At 36.2% G+C, this 22,273-nt stretch overlaps 1 protein-coding gene across 2 annotated transcripts; it reads left to right on the top strand.

Moving 5' to 3' along the window:
- The first annotated feature begins 837 nt into the window (after positions 1-837).
- DIS3 (DIS3 homolog, exosome endoribonuclease and 3'-5' exoribonuclease) lies at positions 838-20,933 on the top strand. Of its 2 annotated transcripts, none has more exons than XM_065895909.1 (21): positions 838-1,078; positions 1,682-1,839; positions 4,469-4,662; positions 5,083-5,156; positions 5,681-5,848; positions 6,602-6,766; positions 7,931-8,044; positions 8,172-8,309; positions 8,890-9,036; positions 9,413-9,529; positions 9,793-9,894; positions 10,846-10,910; positions 10,998-11,082; positions 12,547-12,674; positions 15,184-15,270; positions 17,172-17,328; positions 18,620-18,834; positions 18,943-19,111; positions 19,237-19,395; positions 20,080-20,202; positions 20,850-20,933. In XM_065895909.1, exons 1-21 carry the CDS (start codon positions 851-853, stop codon positions 20,931-20,933), a joined length of 2,877 nt encoding a protein of 958 aa, XP_065751981.1. In that variant the 5' UTR covers positions 838-850. The 2 variants fall into 2 exon arrangements, with proteins under 2 accessions (XP_065751981.1, XP_065751982.1); XM_065895910.1 differs by lacking the exon at positions 1,682-1,839 and adding an exon at positions 1,346-1,412 and having other exon boundaries at positions 851-1,082.
- Positions 20,934-22,273: the final 1,340 nt, after the last annotated feature.

The following is a 22,273-nucleotide window of genomic DNA, read 5'->3' as shown; positions in this document are numbered from 1 at the left end:
TTTCACAAAAATGTCAGCCACTCCCTCGTTTTAATACTACACGATATAATAAGTCACGGTATTGTAGATACCAGTTTTTCTAAACTGAACGATTAGAAAAAAGGTGTGTGGAAGGGAAACCTAAGAACTCTGACTGGATCGGCTTCCCTCGTTTTTAAAGCGAAAGGGATAAGGAAAGGCGAAATCAAAGACAGGCAACATCACCTGGGATACAAAGGGTCCGGGACTGGCACTGCCCACACGTGCGGCGTGAAGAATAAAACGCGAATTTGGCAGCATCAGAAGATTCCTTGTCCCAGGCAAAAAAGGTAGGGGCGAGCCGTGAGCTACCTGGAAAGCTTCAATTACTCCACGTCGCAGGCTAGAGAAGCCGCCACCGCCGCTACCTTAGGTGAGCTGAAGGTGTCTCCAGACAGCAGCTCGGGTTGCAGTCTCTTAACGAGAAATCAGAGGTCGGTGACCGTTAGCACCCGTAACCAAAATAACCATTTCCGCACAGTGAGGAAGCTGCAGCAGGCAGACGCCCGCGCTACCGGAACTCAGCCCGCGTCCACCAGGCGCGGAAAGCAATGCATGCTGGGAGATGGAGTCCGGAGGCGGCCCTGCTCAATTCGCGGGCGGAAATGGCTCCGGGCTCCTCCCATCTACCCGCTTTCGCCCAATCCTCGCAGCCCTCAGAGAGCCAACCAACGGCTGTCTCGAAGTTTCCCCACAAGAGGGGTTTACTAATATCCTGGAGGGGGAAGGAGCAAACCTCTGGGTAAAGTGTAGTTGTGCGACAGGGCTCCAAGCTTGACATTTTCCGCCGGAAGAGAACTGTTGAGGTCGGGATTCCAAGCCGCGAGGCAAGATGCTCAAGTCCAGGACTTTCTTAAAAAAGACGCGGGCGGGCGGCGTGATGAAGATCGTGCGCGAGCACTACTTGCGAGACGACATAGGCTGCGGTGCGTCTGGATGCGCGGCGTGCGGAAGTGCGCACGAGGGGCCGGTCCTCGAGCCGCAGCCCCTGGATCGGGTCAGCAGCCTCTGCCCACAGCCGCACTACTTGCTGCCTGACACCAACGTGCTGCTCCACCAGGTGCGCCGGTAGGCGGGCGAACCGCGGGCACAGCGGCGCCACCGGGAGAAAGGGAGATAGGGAGACTGATCCCCAAGGAGGAGCGACTTGGGCAGCATCACGTACTTTAGGGAAAGGCAAACCCCGTCAGGACCTATACCTCCTGCCCCCCCAGGCCGAGGTTCTTTTCCATGTACTGTTTTGGTTTTTTTTTTTTTTTGAGTTCTTGGAGTTATAGGAATTTTAAATACGTCAATTTTCTAACTCCTGGTGTCTCTTCTGCCTTAGATTTTAATGTCTGGAGGTCGGGGACCTGGGCTTCTGTGGCCTCCAGCCTGCGACCCCCAGGCAGCTTGTAAGTGCCTACGAACGAAAGCTATGTGGGCCAACGTATTACTTTATTAATGAAGTTAATTCTACAAAGTTTTGTAATTAGCCTATTTACATGTGTACTTTTTTAATGGACCTGAAGGGTTTTCTGTTGCAAAATAGCTCCTTATTTAATGTACGGTTAGTGTTTTTTTTTAACCGGCAGAGTTTCACGTTCAACAGAAGCAATTTATGAATGAACAGAGGAAAAATTAACTCTTCGTTTATTTATTTATTTGTTTATTTATTTAAAAGATTGATGTCCTTGAGGACCCTGCCATCAGGAATGTCATTGTGCTACAAACAGTTCTCCAAGAAGTGAGAAATCGGAGTGCTCCGGTATATAAACGAATCCGAGATGTGACTAATAACCAGGAGAAGCATTTCTATACATTTACTAACGAGCACCATAGGTAGGGGGGAAATTATGTCAATTATCAGGAAACTATAGAATTAGCTGGGGGGAGAGTTCCTGGCGGTAATCTGTGACATCGTCAGAAGATACACCATAGGTTTCATACTTCTGAGAGTAATATTTGGTTCTTACAGAGTTTACAAATCTTGCTAAGTTCACATAGGCATTGATTGGGTCAAACCCAGAACCAAAGTCTCCTGGCTCCTCGGCTATGGTAGGTACTTTAATTTCCAAAATGTTTTCATTTTGAATTGGTTTTAGCATGAGTCGAGCAATAGGATTTTGGAAGACGAGATTTGCCTAAGTTCCTGGTATACCATATTAAGCGAATAACCAACAAAGGTTAATAAAATATAGGAGTTTGTGAAGGAAAGTTTTAAAAATATAAAGCAGATATATTCTTAATGAGCTCTTAACAGTTAAACTAATACCTTATAACTGATCACATTGACGACAATAAGGTTAAGAAATAGAAGTCTTTATGTTTCAGATTCAAGACCTTTGTTTGAACTTAATGTGTGATCTTAGAAAATATGATATTGCCTGTTCCTTATGTTACAGAAATAATTTATGATGTACCTAGTACATCATAAATTAGTACCTAGCATAAAGTAAGTACCTAGCTTACTTTTTTTCCTTATAAATTTATTTTATTTATTTATTTTTGGCTGCATTGGGTCTTCATTGCTGCGCGCGGGCTTTCTCTAGTTGCGGTGAGCAGGGGCTACTCTTCATTGTGGTGCGTGGGCTTCTCATTGCGGTGGCTTCTCTTGTTGAGGAGCACAGGCTCTAGGCACAAGGGCTTCAGTAGTTGTGGCACGCGGGCTCCAGAGCGCAGGCTCAGTAGTTGTGGCACACAGGCTTAGTTGCTCTGCGGCATGTGGGATCTGGACCAGGGCTCGAACCCGTGTCCCCTGCCTTGGCAAGCGGATTCTTAACCACTGCGCCACCAGGGATGTCCCTAGTTTACTTTTATTAGATCAGAGTTTGTCAATGTTGGCACTATTGACATATTGGACTGGATAATTCTTTGTTATGGGAAGGCTGTCTTAGGAATTGTAGGATGTTTAGCCACATCCCTGGCATATATGCACTAGATGCCAGTAACAGACCTCCCCTTCCCCACCGATCCACCGAGCTGTAACAACCCAGAATGTCTCCAGACATTGTGAAATGTCCCCTGGCGGGGAAAATCACTCCCTGGTTGAGAACTGCTAGATGAGACAGTAGATGTAATAATGAAATCCCACTGGAATATGCAAATTAAAAATATTTAATTTCTCAAATTTCTCTTCTTTATTCTTTTTTTGTGTGTGTGTGGTACGCGGGCCTCTCACTGTTGTGGCCTCTCCTGTTGTGGAGCACAGGCTCTGGACGCGCAGGCTCAGCGGCCATGGCTCACGGGCCCAGCCATTCCGTGGCATGTGGCATCTTCCTAGACCGGGGCACGAACCCGTGTCCCCTGCATTGGCAGGTGGACTCTCAACCACTGTGCCACCAGGGAAGCCCTCTCTTCTTTATTCTTATATCCCACACTTAAATACTGTTGTTATAAAGAACATCAGTAAAGCACCTGTAGACTTCTTATTTCTGTCTCCTCTCGAAATCCAGAAACAGAAACTTCACTGTTTTTCAGCGCTCAAAGACCTAGTTTCTGTGGAGCATGATCATTGGATTTTTAATCCAAGGTTAGCAATTTTGTTAGCTTAAGTGCAGTGAATAGAGCTTAGCAATACTGGGGTTGACAGGAAGAATTAAGACACTCGAGCAAATCTCATGTCAGGTTGTTGCTCAGTCATGCTAAAACCAATTCAAAAATTTATGAGTGTCTTTGATAAGCTTAAAAGCATTATCAGGTGTATTTAATGGTGAATAATAAAATAATTCTGAAAACCATATAAATAAGTACAGAATTCTAAAATTGAGCTTATAATTTTTAAGAAGTAGGTAGAAGTTGTTGTGCTGAATTTTGTTATTGTACTTAAATTTAGCTTCGAAGAACAGACTTAAAGAAATAAGTATGCTGACATTTGATAGCTCAGAGTGGATAGACTTAGAAGGAATATACAATCATATCTGTATCTGGTCTTTAAGTCCCTAGATGGTGTTTGTCATTTATTCAGGGTTTACCATGGATAATTTATGTGCATTATGTATTTAATAACTATACATTAATCATATCATCACAAATCATCTAATCATACAATCAATAGCTTTTAGGAATTCCTGTTAATCTACAGTTTGAATGAAACTTCATTATCAGACCTGCAAAATTTTAGTATAGTTTTTTTCCAACAAACTATTACTTTTTTAATGTCCCAACTTCAAGTAGAAATTCTGATCTTGAATTTTTCTTTTGGTGAAAAAAATTTATTTTAGTCTTTTTTATTGCTCCATTAATGTGATTTTCTTCTTTTCCAAGTAAGTTGTTGTCTTAAAAACGTGACTAGGGGGATCTTATTTGTTTCCACTCTGAGGTATAAATGTGAATACATTCAAGAGAAAAAGATGTACCATTGACTTTAAGTTTAGTAATTATTAGGCATTTATGTCCTAAGACTTTTTACATGTGCTTGATTCTGTTGTTTTCCATTTGTTTCTTTTTTTTCACTTTCTATTACACTTAGAGAAACTTATGTAGAACAATTACAGGGAGAAACTTCTAATGACAGGAATGATAGAGCCATTCGAGTAGCAGCAAAGTGGTACAATGAACATTTGAAGAAAATGTCGGCAGAGAATCAGCTGCGAGTTATCTTCATAACCAATGACAGGAAAAACAAAGAGAAAGCCATAGAAGAAGGGATACCAGCTTTCACTTGTAAGTCTCCATGGAGACCGGACTGTTAGTTCATGTTTGCAAATGCATATAAAAACTATCATCAGGCCCATAATCAGATGTTCATTTGACCATTTGGTATTTTCATAGTCCTATATAACTTAATATGATATTTTTGTGTTTTTTTTAATTTCTCAGCATTTCTAAGCTAAGTGAGTTGTGCCACCAGTGGCTATTAATTTCCCTATCAAGACTTGGAATTGGCTTAGCAATGAAAGCTTATAGATATACTTGACCCACTGCCTTTTGGGCGTGACCACTTCAACAGAGGGCTTCCCCCACCCCCCACCAAAAAAAATTGACATATGTACTGTCACAAACAAAAGAAGGGGAAAAAAACATATCAAAGGAGGAAAAAAAACCACATTTGAATTTATCAAGAACAAAAAACTTATTTTTCAGGTGAAGAATATGTAAAAAGCCTAACTGCTAACCCCGAACTCATAGATCGTCTTGCTTGTTTGTCTGAAGAAGGGGTATGTTTGAGTTTGTTTTATTTTGTTTTTGAAAAGTGAAATTATTAATGTATCCACTTCCGGATGTTAGGCTCATAGTTACCAAATTTAAAAATTGGAATATCGGTGGGTAAGCTGGAATTGGAATAGGAGTTGGGTTATAAACAAGAGTGGCTCTAATAGACTTCTTATCAAAATGTCCTAAAGACTTGACTTTCTCAAATAGCGCTCTTTACTGATATATCCTCAGCAACCCGAGTAGGGCCTGGCACAAGGTGGCACTATCTGTTTGATTAATAAATGAAGGAGTTCGTGGCTAGCTTGTGATGAGTAGGTATTTGACAAAGAAGTGGTGGGCACTGCAGAGAGAGCATACAGCTGTAGCATCAATTTCTTCCTGTGCTATGTTCATTCAAATTCATACAGGGGTATATACCATAATGTGGATGGTTGTTTTAAAAAATACCTGATGGTGTTAATAGTTGTATATGGAGCATACAGAAGACTCACTACTAACTATATCTCTTGGTTTGTTTATTTCACAGAATGAAATAGATAGTGGAAAAATAATATTTTCAGAGCATCTTCCATTAAGTAAGCTACAACAAGGCATAAAATCTGGTGCATACCTTCAAGGGACATTTAGAGCCAGCAGGGAAAATTACTTAGAAGCTACAGTATGGGTTCATGGTGACACTGAAGACAATAAAGAGGCAAGTGTGTACATAAATTCCTTTTACACTAAAATGTTTTCTGTTCTTTTTTTTTCACAAGTGTTTAACATTTTTGTACAAGAAGTTAAGTTTGCTTTATCCTCCCAATTTATCAGCTTGAAGAAAGTTATGTGAAAGGTCATAGATACTAGTAGAATTAATCACTTTTTCAGAAAACTGCTTATTGAGGAAAAGGACTATTAACCCACTTTTAAGAGAATAAAAATCTAATCAATAAAAAACCCCACTATGGTACCTCTATTTTCTGTATTATGATCTATTGTGGGAAATACTATTTGCATAATGTATAATTGCTCTGGAGAGCTTCACACACTTTAAAGCAAATAGCAGTTGTTTTGGGGTGCTCACTATTGGGCAGGTACTCATCTCATTGCTTTGAACGCTGCATTTCATATATTTTCAACTCTGCCTGTAAGAGTAGGTACTCTCTTTTTTGTTTTACCAATCAGGACCCTGAGATTTAGAGAGATTAAGAAATTGTGGTACTAATGTAAGAGTTATGGTAGAGCCATGAACACAACCCATATTTTCTGACCATGTTTTTTCTATTTGCCATTGAGAAATTAAGAGGGCAGAGTAAAGGGCCCCCACTATAAAGGAAGGAAATATATAAAGGAGGGGAAATAGAAACATAGAGACATCAGAATATATCTAAACTTCTGTAGGCAACCTTCCCATTATTATATTGCCTTTGAAAATATCTGGGCACGTGTCATTTGCTGTTTCACACAGATAATCTTACAAGGACTTAAAAATTTAAACCGAGCTATTCATGAAGATATTGTGGCTGTGGAGCTTCTTCCGAAGAATCAGTGGGTAGCACCATCTTCTGTGGTTTTACTTGACGAAGGTCAAAATGAAGATGATATGGAGAAAGAAGAGGAGAGAGAATGCATTGTATGAAACCAAGAAAGTTTTATTTTTTTGTCTGTGTAGCTTTGAATAAGTTGTTAATGTATTGTCTTTGGAAAAAATTAAACAAGTTTCATTGCTTTCAGATTTATTAATTTTTTTTATTCGCTATGTATGATGAATAAAATTATAGTTCTGTCAGTTTAATAATATATGTCATACACATAGTTGATTTCTTTTCCTCTAAGTAGTCTGCTTTTAAATTAATGTCTTCTTTTGCTCAAATAAAACAAAGGTTTAAATACAAAAAGACTTGAGTATGAAACTTGAATTCTGACATTCAGGTGTACGGTCTGGCTGAATTAGTGAGGTTTAAGTAAATAAAAATTTTAAATTTTCTGAAATGCCTTTATGTAATGTTAAAGTTCCCTCAGCATAAGAGATGTACTTCTGGGCCCTTACAAATGGGTCTGTTTAATAGTTCCTTCTCTATTGTCATATTTACTATGAAGAGAGTGCTTTCAGTTGTTTCTTTTGACCTAAAGTCTACCTGATATGACCTATTTATTTTCCCATTTTAGAATTACAAGAATAATACAATTAGTTGGAATTCACACAACATTAGTAGTAGTTCTCTTTATATGAATTATATTCACTACTCTGGAGTCTTACTATAACATTATCTTTGCAGAGTCTAGGCCATAGGAGAGTGTTAGAGGTGAAATACCATAAGGTTCTTCTGCTATTTCTAATAAAAACTATTATTTGTTTGGGTTTATATTTTGGATAAGGACGAACCTTTAGAGATACATCTCTTTTTTAAATGAATTAATGAATGCCACTCAGCTAATTATTGAAAACTAGTACTAAAATCCTAGTCTTTTAGTTACCAGACCTGTGCATGTGTGTGTGTGTGCATGCACGCACATGTGTGCAAGTCAGTAAATCTTCATATTAAAACTGCAGAGTCCAGTTCTGACATATTTATTCAGTTACTTTTGTTTTTTTGTAGTGCTTTACTATGGAACTGTTTTTGTAGTTTTGTTTGGCATGCTCTCGCCTAGAATTTTGAAGCATCAAAATTCCATAGTTTTATGTCATAATTTACTGCCTGAGAAAGTACCTGTATTCTAATTTTGAAGGGAAATTGTCTTATTATCCTTACAGGAAAGATAACTGAAGATTTTTACTTTTATTTTTACATCTCAGCTTAAGACTGCTGTAAGTGAAAAAATGTTAAAGCCTACAGGTAGAGTTGTTGGAATAATAAGAAGGAACTGGAGACCATATTGTGGCATGCTTTCCAAGTCTGGTATTAAAGAGGTGAGTAAAGAGCATGTTGCTATGTAATAGAAAATGAAATACATTGAATAGAACCTACAGCCCTCACCTTGCCCCCATCCCCAGCCTTTTTTGTATGTGTAAAATCTTTTTTCCTAATTTTCTCTAGTCAAGAAGACATCTCTTTACTCCTGCTGATAAGAGAATCCCTAGAATTCGGATAGAAACCAGACAGGCCTCTACATTAGAAGGGCAGAGAATTATTGTTGCTATTGATGGTTGGCCGAGAAATTCCAGATATCCAAATGTAAGTTTGAATTAATCATTTTATTTTAGAATATTTAGTTAAAACTTTGGGAATAAAGTTGCTTCTTTTACTGAAAATAGAATCTGCTTTTGTATAAAATACATACTGAGATCTAGAAGTATTTCACAGTTACCTGGTAAGTGTACGTCCAAGCTGAAAATTAATTTTAGGAAATTCCAATGTGAATCATTTGGTGACTTTTACTCAGACTTCCTAACAAATAACTTTTGGTGACAGCTACTACAAAAACAGCATTTGAGACCTAAGTAGATTGTAAATAAAAAAATTTGGAAGATAGGATATTTGAAGCACATTTTAAACTTGAAAAATAATAGGAAATAAACAGACACCTTTTTATATGAGAACCAGGCCCTTGGGAAGTCTCCCCCATAAATCACTTGAGAAGTCTTTGTCATTTTTAGCTTTAATTTACCTAGTTGTCATTTTTAAGAAGTGTGGAGAACATTTAGAAATACTAAAGTGATATGTAAATGTTGAGGGATTTAATGTGATAGTAAAAATAAATTGCCAAACAAAAAGCTGTAAAATACACCTTTCTAATAATATCTTTTGGTTTTAGGGGCACTTTGTAAAAAATTTAGGTGAAGTCGGAGACAAAGAGACTGAAACGGAAGTTTTGTTACTTGAGCACGATGTTCCCCATCAGCCTTTCTCACAGGCTGTTCTTAGCCTTCTACCAAAGATGCCCTGGAGCATCACTGAGAAGGTATGTTGAAAAGAATTCTTAGTGAATCACTGTATCTGAGCTACTAATTTTGTTTGATTTCTGTATGTGTTTTTTTAAAATATGTAGAAACCGTAGTTCCCTCCTCCCCTGCATTTAGTTTGGTACAGAACTCTTAGATATCATGGAAATCACTTGCTTTACTGAAAGACAGACTTTTCTAGGGGACAGACATTAGCTTATGTCAAATTTTCCTAAGATGAAGAGTTCACAAGTTATAAATCATAATGTGCAGTTATAATTAAGAAATAAAGCTGTTTTTTTTTAATTTATAGATATTGTTGATTGCATAAGAGCTTGTGTTACATCTGTACCACCAAAATAGTTTTTTCTTTCTTAATAATGTGGCATCTTCTAGGACATGAAAAACAGAGAAGACCTGAGACATCTGTGTGTTTGTAGTGTGGACCCCCCAGGATGTACTGATATAGATGATGCTCTCCATTGTAGAGAACTTGAAAATGGAAATTTGGAGGTATTCATAATTATAATGACGTTCTATCCAAATATAGTTCTGGTCTTGAGTTAATTTTCTTTTGACCCATTGTAGAATTTGTTTGTGAGTTATTTATGTCAAGTAGAGTCAGTTGTAGCTGCAGAGACTAATGGGCATGTAAAAAATTGAAATGGTAACTGTGACTAAGGTCCTTTTTCCTTTTGGCCGTATTTCTTCTCATTAGAACTCCATTAGTACATTTAACCAATTAAGCATGTTGACATCCTTTTTATCTTTTTAAGGTTGGTGTTCATATTGCCGATGTTAGCTATTTTATTAGACCAGGAAATGCATTGGATCAAGAATCAGCTAGAAGGGGAACAACTGTGTATCTCTGTGAAAAGGTAAATATGTTAAATTTAGAGTGGAATTTTGATACATCATTTCCATCATCTGTTTTATTCTTAATAATAAAACCATCTGAGGTATTTCCTGAGAAGAGGACAGCCTCAGTATATAGTGAAATATGAATTACTACTTTGTTAATTGTGCAGTTTGTCAAATTCATGGGCTTTTTTGGATTCTTGAACAGTCTGGAATAGTACATGAATTAGCTAAAAGACATACATAGAATAAGATGGCCTTAAATCAGTGAAAATATTGCAATGTGTTTTGTTATTGAGTGACCCAAATAACAAGTAGATGTAGTTGATATAAATTGTTGTGTAGCATTTAACTTATTATTGGTGGGTAATTAATATATATTCTGTTTCTTATATATAGTTAAGTCGAGTCTGTACTGTCACAATTTACCATTTATTCTTCATTAAGTATGCTCCCATAAACTTACAGAGAAAAATTGTGAAAGTAGAAGGGAAAGTTAAGCTTAGTCTGTGGTAAATTCATTGTCAAAGTTCTTCTGTGTAGCTTTTTTCCATAAAAATTTAGTGTTTCTCTTTTTTTAGAATGTTGAAAACACCATGTAGTTTGTGTGAAGTGTTGGAGGAAGGTCCAGTCGTAGAGCTATTAGGGCCTGTGTCTGTTATCTGGTACAAACGTATTGTACAGACCAGAGATTTCAAAGTTTCAGAGCACAGCTAGGTGGGTAGTGTAGAGAACTTAAACTTAGACCGACTGACATGAAATCCAGTTTTCTTTCATTGCTTCCCTCTTGTAAAAATTGTGTGTAACTACTTTTCTAGAAATAGACTTTTTATTTCACATTTTCTCACTTCTTTTCACAAAGGCCTTTTTTTTCCCCTTGTAAGTTCAATGCTATTGATATTTGAGAGTAGAACCTCAAAAAACGTGTGGCGACAGCTCAGTAATCCACAACTCTATTTTATTTGTTCCAGAGGATTGACATGGTTCCAGAGTTGCTTAGCTCTAACTTATGTTCCCTAAGATCTAACGTTGACAGGTACTTAATCACATTTCTTCATAAAAACATAGTATTTACTTCTTTAACTGATTCCCATTAACAGATACCATCTATTTTTCCTCATAGGTTGGCATTTTCATGTATTTGGGAAATGAATCACAATGCAGAAATCTTAAAAACAAGGTTTACCAAAAGTGTCATTAATTCAAAGGTTGGTTTCATGGTTACTACCTCATGTTTAACATCTTTGGTACTTTTAACAATGTTCTAGATTGTTTTGAAAAATGTAGGCTTATTAATAATAAGAAGAAGTTTTTCCCCAGTGTTGCAGCAAACTCTAGTTGTTTTCAGTTATTTGCTTAATTTTTGCTGTTATTTGGAAATGAGTTTATTCCTGTATTCAGAAACTTACCAAGCCTATATACTTGAGGAGACCGAGTAGGTTTCTTTTAGCCCTACCTCAGGAGCTCCAGTGTTTGAAGTTGTCCCAGTTTATAACTGGTTAGTATTTTAAAAGATGGCATGTACACCGTCTCCTTGTTCCTCACATTTTCTCACTGAAATAATGTGATAAATCATGGTTGAATTCCAGTAGGACTAGCGTGAGCTCCATGTTCACACAGAATGGAGCCAGATTATGTTTCTCATTCTTCTCCTTTTTTTAATACTTTTCCCCAGATTCCCTTGTGTTCTCATTTTGCCCTGAATCTACCTCTGATGTTTGCCAAACCACTTTTCTTCCAATGATCTGTTTTCCAAGTTTACCGGCTTTTTCTCTCCCTTTGACATCATTCTTTTCTAATCAGCTAGTGATTGGAAAGAAAGCAATGTTAAACTGACAGTAATGTGGGAATGATTTAAATTTTCCTAGATTAGTATTTTTAAATAGGGTGAGTTTATAATTCTCCTAGACTTGGTCAGTGTAACAAAATTATATGAAAAAAAATTAGTAAACATATAACAGAAAACATTTTTAGATGGGGAACTCTTATCCCCTAATAGATAAGTTGGTTCTCCCAAGAATCTGACCTGGTCTGCATCACCTAACTCTCTTGTACTATTCCTGATTTTTACTCAAGAAGCTGCTTAGAAAAAAAAAAAGCTAAAAAATGGTGTTTTACATAAGGAGGAAAATAGGAACAGGGGTACTATTTGTATTGTAATTGGAAATTAATGTTTTCTACTATGATTTTTCCGATTCTTAGGTTAAATACCCAATTTTGGGTATTTAGTAGATTTCCTATAAAACACGATGTCTAGACTATTACAATTTTATTAATTATTTGCTGTGAGTAAGGCAGTATTGGTTCTCCGAAAAGGATTTCACTTTACAGTCATTATCAGAGAATAATCTAACCTTCCTTTTATTTTATTTTAACATTACCTAAGTATTTATACATTAACTGAACTATGAGTAAATAGTTTAAACTATTTACTAACCATTCTACCGTTTTATTTTGTTTTAACATAAGTTCGCTTATGTTGTGTAATGCATCAGATAAGAGTAAATGAACCAGAAATCATAGGTGTGGAGTATAAATATTATAGATAGGAATCTCTTCTTTTGTTATTGATTTTAGGTTTTCTGAAATCATGGATTTTATATAGTGGAAATATGAGAACATAGTAAGCCAGTTTTTATAAGCATTGTATTAACATATGGTTTCTTTTATAGGCTTCCCTTACATATGCTGAAGCTCAGATGAGAATTGATTCATCAACCATGAATGATAGTATTACTACTAGTCTCCGTGGACTAAATAAACTAGCTAAAATTTTGAAAAAAGGAAGAATTGAAAATGGGTACATTTCAAAAATAGTTATTAAGATTTGTCTTAATTCACCTATCCTGGCATTAAGATAACTTGTGAACTCTTTAAAGTGTTTTATCATGGACGGTGATGAATTATTTAATAGGCTGAATAGGGGCTCTTAAGTAGAAACATTCCGTTTCTTCTAGATACCTTTTTAAATATTAGCAGCTCGATTCTGGACATGATTCTGGTTTGTTCAAGAGTTCTGTTGTGTCAAAGATCTTGATATGTTTGAGTTAAAGATCTTGAAGAAATTCTAGGAAGGCAAGATTGTCTTAAGACTGTTCTATATGGATTGTTCCTGATTTTAATTAGAAATGAGTTTCAAGATTGAACATTGGTTTTCAGATGTTTAAATACATATAGATGAAGTCCTTCTTGCACTTAGAGTTGGAAGAGATTTTAGAGGTTGTTTAATCCAACACCTTCATTTTTTAAATGATTAAGAGTTACCTAGAAGCAGTCTTCCCAAAGATCTGATTGCTAGCGGCAGGTTTACAACTTTTAGCTGTTATATCATGGCATTTGCCAAACTGCAGAGGAGTTTTAAGGAGTATCCAAGTACCCAAACTTGTTGAAGTAGTTAGAAGAAATTTGATTCTTGAAAAACATCAACTGTCAGAGTAAAGCAGGTTCTTGAGCCTTTCATATATTGGTCTCTGGGTTCCCGTGCCCATCTAGGGTAGGGTCACAAGTAGTTACTAAAAGTGTTTTTGTTGGGGAGTGCAAACTCTAGATCTGTGCTGTTTTCATAAGATGTGCCTATTTAAATTAAAATTCATTCAAATTAAAATAAAAAGTTCAGTTCCTGAGTCACACTAGCCATATTTCAAGTCCTCAGTAGCCACATTTGGCTAGTGGCTACCATGTTGGACAAGGTGGATTGAGAACATTTCCATCCCTGCAGAAAGTTCCATTGGACAGTGTTCTAGGTATTTATGCTGAGCCAACCCTATCTCTACTCACACTTCAGTTTTCTGGGAATTTTCTCCTGAAACTTGGAACTATATAAGGATAATTTGGATGTAGTAAAACCCAATGAAACTATTGCTCAAGTTTGTCCTTAAGATGTAAATAAGAGGAGTATAGTTAGATTTCTTTTGTAATACAAAACAACACATTTTTCATCAAGTATTCATTTATTGAAGGTTTTCAGTATGCCAGGCATCAGAAGAAAGTTTGTTGTAAAAGCAAAGTGAATAAAACAAATTGAAACTGTATTTATTTTGGCAGTTTTAAAGTAAGAGATATAATTTGCATCTGTAACAGCTTCCGCTAATTAGGACAGGAAAGATATTTCGTTAACTTGAACACTCTGTACTTCTAGTTTTGTAAGTATTGATAGATAGTCATCTACTGGTAAAACATATCATCGAGTCTTCTCAGTCTTAGGATGAATAGAGTAAGGAATCAGTAAAAAAAAATTGGTGTCTTTCACCTTCTTAAAGGATATGTTGTGTCTTAAATTATATCTATCATATGTCTATGTTAAAGAATAAATGTCATGTTTTAAATGTTCTGTGAAGAAAAAGTGATCAAAATGTGATTAGTATACCTTGCTCTTTAGGTAAAGATGTATAGATTAACACAGATTAATTGTGGTTTAGAACCTTATTGTAAATTATGCATGGAAAGAAAGGAATATTTGTCGAGATTCCCTCTCTAGTATTTCTTCTGTAGTTCTTCTAACAAAGGTGAAGAGTCAAGGGAAAAAAGGACTTGGAATCGCACTTAACTTGCCCCAAATCATCTTTTTCCCTTCGTTGTGATTGTCCAAAGTTACCCAGCCTCATTAAAATTCTTAGTTTTAGGTTGATTTGGAGCTGACCTGATGAAAATAGCATCAAGGTGTGTAGAAACATTATACTTGCCTTGCCTTGTGGGAATTTACTTTTCAAAGGAGAACTTGCCAAATCATTAAATGAACTGTGCATGTAAAGCACTTAGCCTAGTGTACTCTCTGACCCACAGCACTCAGATATTAATAGCCATTAGTGTTTGTGACATTAGTTGTAGTTTGTCTCCTCTCCTTGGTTGAGTGTATGTGGAAGATACTTTCGAACTGGGGATCTTCTGATGTTACTGATCTACCCATGGCAGCTTCCCTTTTGCCTCTCTCCACCATCCCTCACCCTAATACACTGTTTCCTATAGTAAATAAAATACTATTGATTACCTTATTTATTTATAAAACTGATTACAAACTCTTGTAGCTAAGTAAAAACTCAGTTTCGGTACAGAAGTCATTCAAATCCTGAGAAACACAAGGACTCATTTTGTTGTGTTGCTACTGTCCTCCCTTTTAAAATGCATTTTAGAACTGTAAAATATTAGGCTATCCGTGAAAATGGAACATGAAACTTAGCAGATGGTCATAAATCTTTCATAAGAAAAACTGTTATGCACTTGCTCTAATCATTTTCTGTTTTAAAAGAATCACTTCCAGAATTATATCTGTTACTGCTCACATGACTGATTCACCTCTTTATCTTATTTAGGGCTTTGACTCTTTCTTCTCCAGAAGTTCGATTCCACATGGACAGTGAAACTCATGATCCTATAGATCTGCAGACCAAGGAACTTAGGTATGCAATTTTTTTGATGGGTAGTAGATAAGATTTTGATTTTAAGGTAATATCTAGTATATATATTAATAAAACATTTGTACCCCAAATATCTATTTTTAGTAGGGTTATGATTTCTACAGAGTTTTTTTTACTTACGAAATATAGAGAAAAGTAAATGATTTCACTTTCTAGTCTTTTTTATATAAAACCTATGTATCTTATTTATAAGATAAATATTATAAAAGGAAAACGGCCAGTTTGGTTTGTCTTAATGTGTGGTATATTAGAACTTGACTAGTAATAGCTATGGTAAGTAAAGGAAGATTACCCTCATTAATTTCTTACGTATTTAATAGAGAATATACTGTGATAGGGTAGAATAGTGGCCAAACACTGGGCTTTGAAGCCAGACTGCCTAGATTTGGATCCCACTTCTGCCAGTGACTCCGGTCAAGTTATTTGACCTCTCTATGACTCGATTTATTTGTCAGTAAAATAGGATTGGTAATGGTACCTACCTCATAGGGTGTTGCGAAGAATAGTCAGAGGTTAGGTATTGTTGTTACAGTTTTATTGATTTGGGCTAAGATTTAGGGAGCAAGGTTGTTTTGGATTAAATCAGAGTTAGGCCTCTTTTCCATGCCTGTTATGTAAGGTGATCTGAAATTAATCATGCATTTACTCTTTTCTAGTAGATGACCAAGGATTAAAAATGGGAATATACTCAAGTTTGTTAGTTAGGACCAGTGTGTGCGTTATAGCATTAGAGCTAAAATTTAAAAATACCTTTGGGTGAATTTCTGTGCAAATAAGTCTAATGTTAATAGGAACAGTGAACCCAATACCAAGGGCTTTTTTGAGGAATATCTTGAATCTAGTTTTGCCAAAGCAGAACATCACCCATTTCTTCTTACCAAGAAGAAAAACCACATTTCTAAGAGATTGTCCCATAGTTTTAAAGGTACAATTAGAGGTCTTCCTAATATTAAAAAAAAAAATTAATATATTTTAGGAATCTTGTCAAGAAGTTATAAGATGTTGTTAAAAATGGAAACATGAATGACAGATTAATAATGCATGTTCAGTAACTTGGGAGAAAGAAAGCACTATTAAACAACACAGATCATTTACTAAACTAAATTTTAAGTGGACATAGGCTATGTAGAATGAAAAACAATATCACATTGGTTAAGAGCTTTGAATTCAGATTATATGGGCTCAGATCCTGTTTCTACTGATAATTCTAATCTTGAGCAAGAGAATAATGTTACACACCTTTAGTTTTCTCACCTGCAAAACAGGACTAATATCTATATCCATATATATATATATATATATATATACACACACATATGTGTGTATATGTATTGTATATGTGTATGTATACACACACACATATCGCAATGTATATAGCACTTAGAGCACAATGCCTGGGCCATAATACGCACCCAAAACAGCTATTTTAAATATCTCTTCGTTTTGGGGTGAAAGTTTATTAGTGAAAGTTTTAATTTTTTTAAAGCCAAAATTGATATGACCTAAATAGCTTTTAATTCTTAGAAAACTTTATTTCTGTGGACTTATTGAATAAAAATCTCTTTGTACTCAGTATAAAGAGGTGAAAATGCTTATGATTTAGATTTTATATATTACTAGAGTTACTAAAGCTTCTGTTTTTTATTGCCATTTGTAAAGTCTCTTCTAGCGTGAGATTTACTCATGGAGTAGATGCCTAGTAAGAGATCGTTAGCACAGTAGCTGAGAAATGAAAGGGATACCAAATTCTTAAAAAAACACGTGCATACACACATGAATGTTTACATAGGAATTTTGATTATCTCTTGGTAGAGAAGGTAACCTGTGAACGATATATAGAAGTCTCATTCTTTTTCCTTATTTAACGATTTTGCCATTGGCAGAGAAACAAATTCCATGGTGGAAGAATTTATGTTACTTGCCAACATCTCTGTTGCAAAAAAAATTCACGAAGAATTTTCTGAGCATGCTCTGCTTCGAAAACATCCTGCCCCTCCTCCATCAAATTACGAAATTCTTGTTAAGGCAGCTAAATCAAAGGTAAGGTCACATAGTTTGAAAAAGCATCTGTATTTGTGTAGTGATCCAGCCATCGCACTGAATAATCTATATTTACATTTCCATAAAAATTTTGTTGTCTCCTGATGCAAAAATATGCCCGTAGTTCTTTTAATTAAAAAAGAAGTCATCTAACTTGGGTGTGGTCATCTCTTCGCACCTTGAAATCATTTGTTTAATAAAATTCTTTAATGTCTTTAAATAAAGAGAGCCCTATACTAAAGCCAGATATTCCACACTAAGTTATTTATAATATCCTGAACGTATCAAGCTCTTCCATATCTCTGTGCCTTTACACGTTTTTTATGCCTATATTATTTCCTGCCTCCTCCAAACTGTCTACCTTTAGAGACTTAACAGATAGTTTTTTTTTTCTCTTTATCTTCAACTCACTTAAGCCCTCTTTATGTCATGTCCCTAAGAAAGAAGTCCATTTTTGCATATGTGGAAAAAAGGAAAAACATAGAAGGGGCACCCCTTTCCTCAGCCCCTTATGCTCCCTGCCTCTGGTTAGTAGACTTATTTAGGCATGATTATCCCTACCCTTGGGGTGACTGTGGCTTGGATTTCAGGGTATTATTCTAACAGGATGACGTTGATTTCTGATTTTTCAGACCTTTATGGTGGGCCTGCTCCTATTATATCCATCAGAACAGAATCAGCTTCTCCTCTGCTCCAAGGATTGTACTGTAAATTGGAGAATTTTCTCTTACTGTCCTATTTCTTTCTATGACCTGGGTAGAGGAAGGAAGAAATAAGTATTTTTGCCTCATCTCCCAAAGTAAAACAAGCAGCCAATTGCTGTATCAGCACGTTGAGCTGTAGTAACCAATACAGTTTTATTTTGCCTCTGGTCTTCTACTTTGAATGGAGGGAAACTCTCTGCAGAGAAAATCCAGATATGCTGAAAAATATCCAGATCTACTTTGATTTTTTTCTGCCCCAACAGAGATAAGGCAAGTACAGATTGGACTTTGAGAGATAGCACTACTGCTCCCAGTGTTCTCTTCCCCTTGAAATTTAAGAATGTTGATACTGTAGTACCTTCAAATGCGTTCAGAAAAATTTAAGGTTTAATGTTGCAAAAAACAACCATTACTTTTTATGACTTTATTTGTAGTTCTCCTAGGTTTAGGATAAAAGATATAAACACTTATTACGTGGTCAAAAAACACCATATTTGTTCAATCTGATTGATTATATTTTGAAGACATGCTGGTACTGATTTTAAAATGTTTAATATGATGTGTTTCCCCCTCTTCTTTATCCACAGAATTTGGAAATTAAAACTGATACAGCCAAGGCTTTGGCTGACTCTTTGGACCGGGCTGATTCACTTACCTTCCCATATCTAAACACCCTGTTAAGAATATTGGCAACTCGCTGCATGATGCAAGCTGTGTACTTCTGCTCTGGAATGGATACTGATTTTCATCACTATGGCTTAGCGTCCCCAATATACACACATTTTACTTCACCCATCCGAAGGTACTTTTTCCTTATGAAATTAGAGATAGAAAACAGTTGATTTCAAATTTTAAAAGGACATTTTAATGCTAACATAGCATGATTCTTATTTCTCCTTCATATATCTAGATACGCAGACATCATCGTTCATCGGTTATTGGCTGTGGCTGTCGGGGCTGACTGCACTTACCCAGAGTTGACAGACAAACACAAGCTTGCAGAATTATGTAAAAATCTCAATTTTCGGCACAAAATGGCACAGTACGCTCAGCGTGCATCTGTGGCTTTTCATACCCAGGTATTTGCCTTCTATCACTAATGTTAGAAATGAAGTTTCGTTCACTTTTAATTGCAAAATTTTTTTTTGTTGTTGTTCAAAATATCTTAAGACAATCCTTGATAAGGTTGTATGCTTTTTTACAGTTATTTTTCAAAAGCAAAGGAATAGTAAGTGAAGAAGCTTATATTCTATTTGTGAGAAAGAATGCTCTTGTGGTGTTAATTCCAAAGTATGGATTAGAAGGTACAGTGTTTTTTGAAGAAAAGGACAAACCAAAGCCACGGCTTACTTACGATGATGAGGTACAGTATTTCTAATGTTTTTATTTTGGCTTTTTTTGGAGGGGGGACAGTTGCAAATGGTACCTATAAAGGGTAAAATTAGTTTTGTACCCTACAGAACTTTATGCTAGCTAAGATTATCGTTTTACTCACAATTTCTTGGCTCAGTGTATCTTCCCATATACAAAAGTTGTTCTTGATTTCTTTCTTTTATACCATGAAAAGTTTTCCCCTCTAAGGAAAACTTGAATTATGCTTTGTCCCTAGTGGACAAATGGATTAAAGTAAAGGAATAAATGGCTGTTTATAGCTCCAAGAAGGGAATTTTTTCAACCAATTCCAAGTGTCTCTTACCTGACACACTCCCTACTTCCCTAACTTAATAGAACTACAGAACAATAAATTCTGCCCACATTACCTTTGTGCTCCTGTATAACACCAACAATTTGCCAATTAAAGGGGTGAGAATCCTACAGTTAATTAATATTAATGAAAGGGGGAGGTTTGCACATAATTAGGTCATATGTATGTGAGTTTGTTAGATTAATGGTTTTTGTTATGTTGAACACCTAGATGCTGAATAAATATTGAAGTTATTTTAGAATTTAAACTTTTAAGTTAATATGGAAGATAAATTATAAAGAATTAGAACCAAGCCTCAAGTGTAAGAAAGCAATTAAAAATAGTAAAATGTGTTTTGTTTAGATACCATCACTTAAAATAGAAGATACAGTGTTTCATATATTTGATAAAGTTAAAGTGAAAATCATGTTAGACTCATCTAATCTTCAGCATCAGAAAATCCGAATGTCCCTGGTAGAACCACAGGTAAGACCAAACTTAGAGTGTCCACGTTGTGGTGGAATAAACAGTATGTATTTTGTGAAAGAGAGTGATATAGTCATAAGTTATTCCTGTTTAAGGATAGAATCCTGTAAGTATTGTGGAAGACAAATATCTGTATAGGAAATCCTATTTTCTCACTGATTTCCTTAGGCCATAGGAACCCAGGCATCTGGGCTTCTTCTGAGGTCCTTGGGGCCAAAAGTGGAGTTCTGAGATCTGCCTAGTTCTTTCTGAAATCTGCACTTTTGAAGATCAAGTTAAAGTGTGTTTCCACCTAAGACATTGGTTCTTAACCTTGTCTCTGCCCCCGACACACCTGAGGCCTCTGATTCTGACAGAGTGGCTCACAGCTAGGATAAATTGAACGTTTTGGTTAAACCCACCCTTCCCAAATGACATGCTTCTACCTGCTGAGATCATGTCTGCCTTTTACATTCTGAACCACTGTTCCTTTGTGTGTGAAATATATACCAACACATGCATCCTGCGGAAAATCTGCTCCTTCTTCCCCCTACCACCCCTGCATCTTTTTGAACTTAAAAGCGTCAGTGGGGAGGGGGAAGATGAGAAAGATTTATTCCTTATTTTACGCTTTTACTCACCTATTTTTCCCATTTGCATTACTTTAGATACCAGGAATAAGCGTTCCTACTGATACTTCAAACGTGGACATTAGTGAACCAGAGACAAAGAAGAAGAAGCTTCAAAAATAGCTACAGTCAAGAAAAAAAAGCTTCAAAGATTGGTTTCCTTAAAAAAAAAAATCTTGAGGGAACACTTGTAAACCTAAGAAGTGTGTGATACAGTTTGTTACTTCTAAGCACATTTTAATAATTTTTAAAATTTGCATTTTTATTGAACTGTTGACTGTGTCTGTCCCATCATACTACTTCCTTTCTGGATTGAACAGAACTATTTATGCAGAAAAATTCGATTGAATAACCATCACTTAAATAGTGACAGGATAACAACTTGAGGGATCTGTAAAGATCATTTAAAGGGAGCACTCATCTGCTCACTGAAGAGGAGATGAATTTTGCATAAGTAATTTGATTATCTACTATTGATAGAAAAAAACTATAATTTTCCTATGGAGAAAATATAACATTTTTAGAAGGAACAGTCTATTCTTTCTGAGTCTTGAAAGCTGTCAGTGTGTGGTACGGCAGTTTTTAGATTTCAAGACAGTGAAGTCAGGAGCTGTCAGGGACTTCAGCATTTAATCTCCTTTGCCACCTTTAATTTACCTGACTTATACTAAGTGTTCCTGTACTGTTAAAAAGCCTCCTGCATTTTATTAGTGGTTCTTGAACAGCTGTGAATGTTTGGGAATTGGGTGTTGAAGGAAGGTGAAGTAGAATATTTTGATCTAACTGGAAAAATAGTTGTTTTTTTAATACCAGATAATAAGTGTGATCATCATCCTTGACCTTCAGCTCAAATATCTCCCCGAAAATAAGGCATTAGGGTTAAAAGAAAGAATAGAGATGGCCCTTTAAACATCACATCGTGTTACTTATAAAATAAGGAGGCAATTAATAATGGCTTTTAAATTGCATATATATCAGATTATGGAGGAAAGGAGGGGTTGCATGAGGACATTAAAGGGAACAGATTGAAGTACTGCTACTTGGTGTGCCCGTGCCTACTTCCTTGTCAACCACAAAGATTATTAATGATAAAATAGGTGTCTTCAAGAATATTTCGAGATAGAGTTACCTTAAAACATTTTACTTGGCTCATTCAATTTCTGAAGTACCGACACTGTACCAGGTTCCTCACCAGTCAAGTAAATGATCTCTGCCCTGAAGGAGCTCGCAGTACAGTGAGAAGTGACTGGCGAAAATATCGGCAGGTGTAGTAAGTGAGAAATAGTGCCAATGTGTACCTTCAGGCACTTCAGTAGTTAAAATGATTGTTCCCATTTCCTGTTACTGAGGAAAACATCCATACATTGAGGCAGAACTTGTTTCATTCGGAGGAGAGCCTTGAGGGGACTAACGCCTAAAGCGGTGGGCAAGCCTTTTCTGTGAAGGCTGGACAAGTCAGGCTG

The sequence above is a fragment of the Phocoena phocoena genome, chromosome 18, assembly GCF_963924675.1.
Source record: "Phocoena phocoena chromosome 18, mPhoPho1.1, whole genome shotgun sequence".
Classification (NCBI taxonomy): Eukaryota; Metazoa; Chordata; class Mammalia; order Artiodactyla; family Phocoenidae; genus Phocoena; species Phocoena phocoena.
Note: the sequence above shows the minus strand (reverse complement) of the source record. Positions and strands in the feature narration are given on the sequence as shown.

Bases quoted from the DNA above. Each gene is read 5' to 3' on its own strand.
- DIS3 (XM_065895909.1), top strand. From the start codon at position 851: ATGCTCAAGTCCAGGACTTTCTTAAAAAAGACGCGGGCGGGCGGCGTG. The intron at 10,911-10,997 runs GTACTTAATCAC...TTTTCCTCATAG, and splicing joins CTAAGATCTAACGTTGACAG to GTTGGCATTTTCATGTATTT. The intron at 18,835-18,942 runs GTACTTTTTCCT...TCATATATCTAG, and splicing joins TTTACTTCACCCATCCGAAG to ATACGCAGACATCATCGTTC.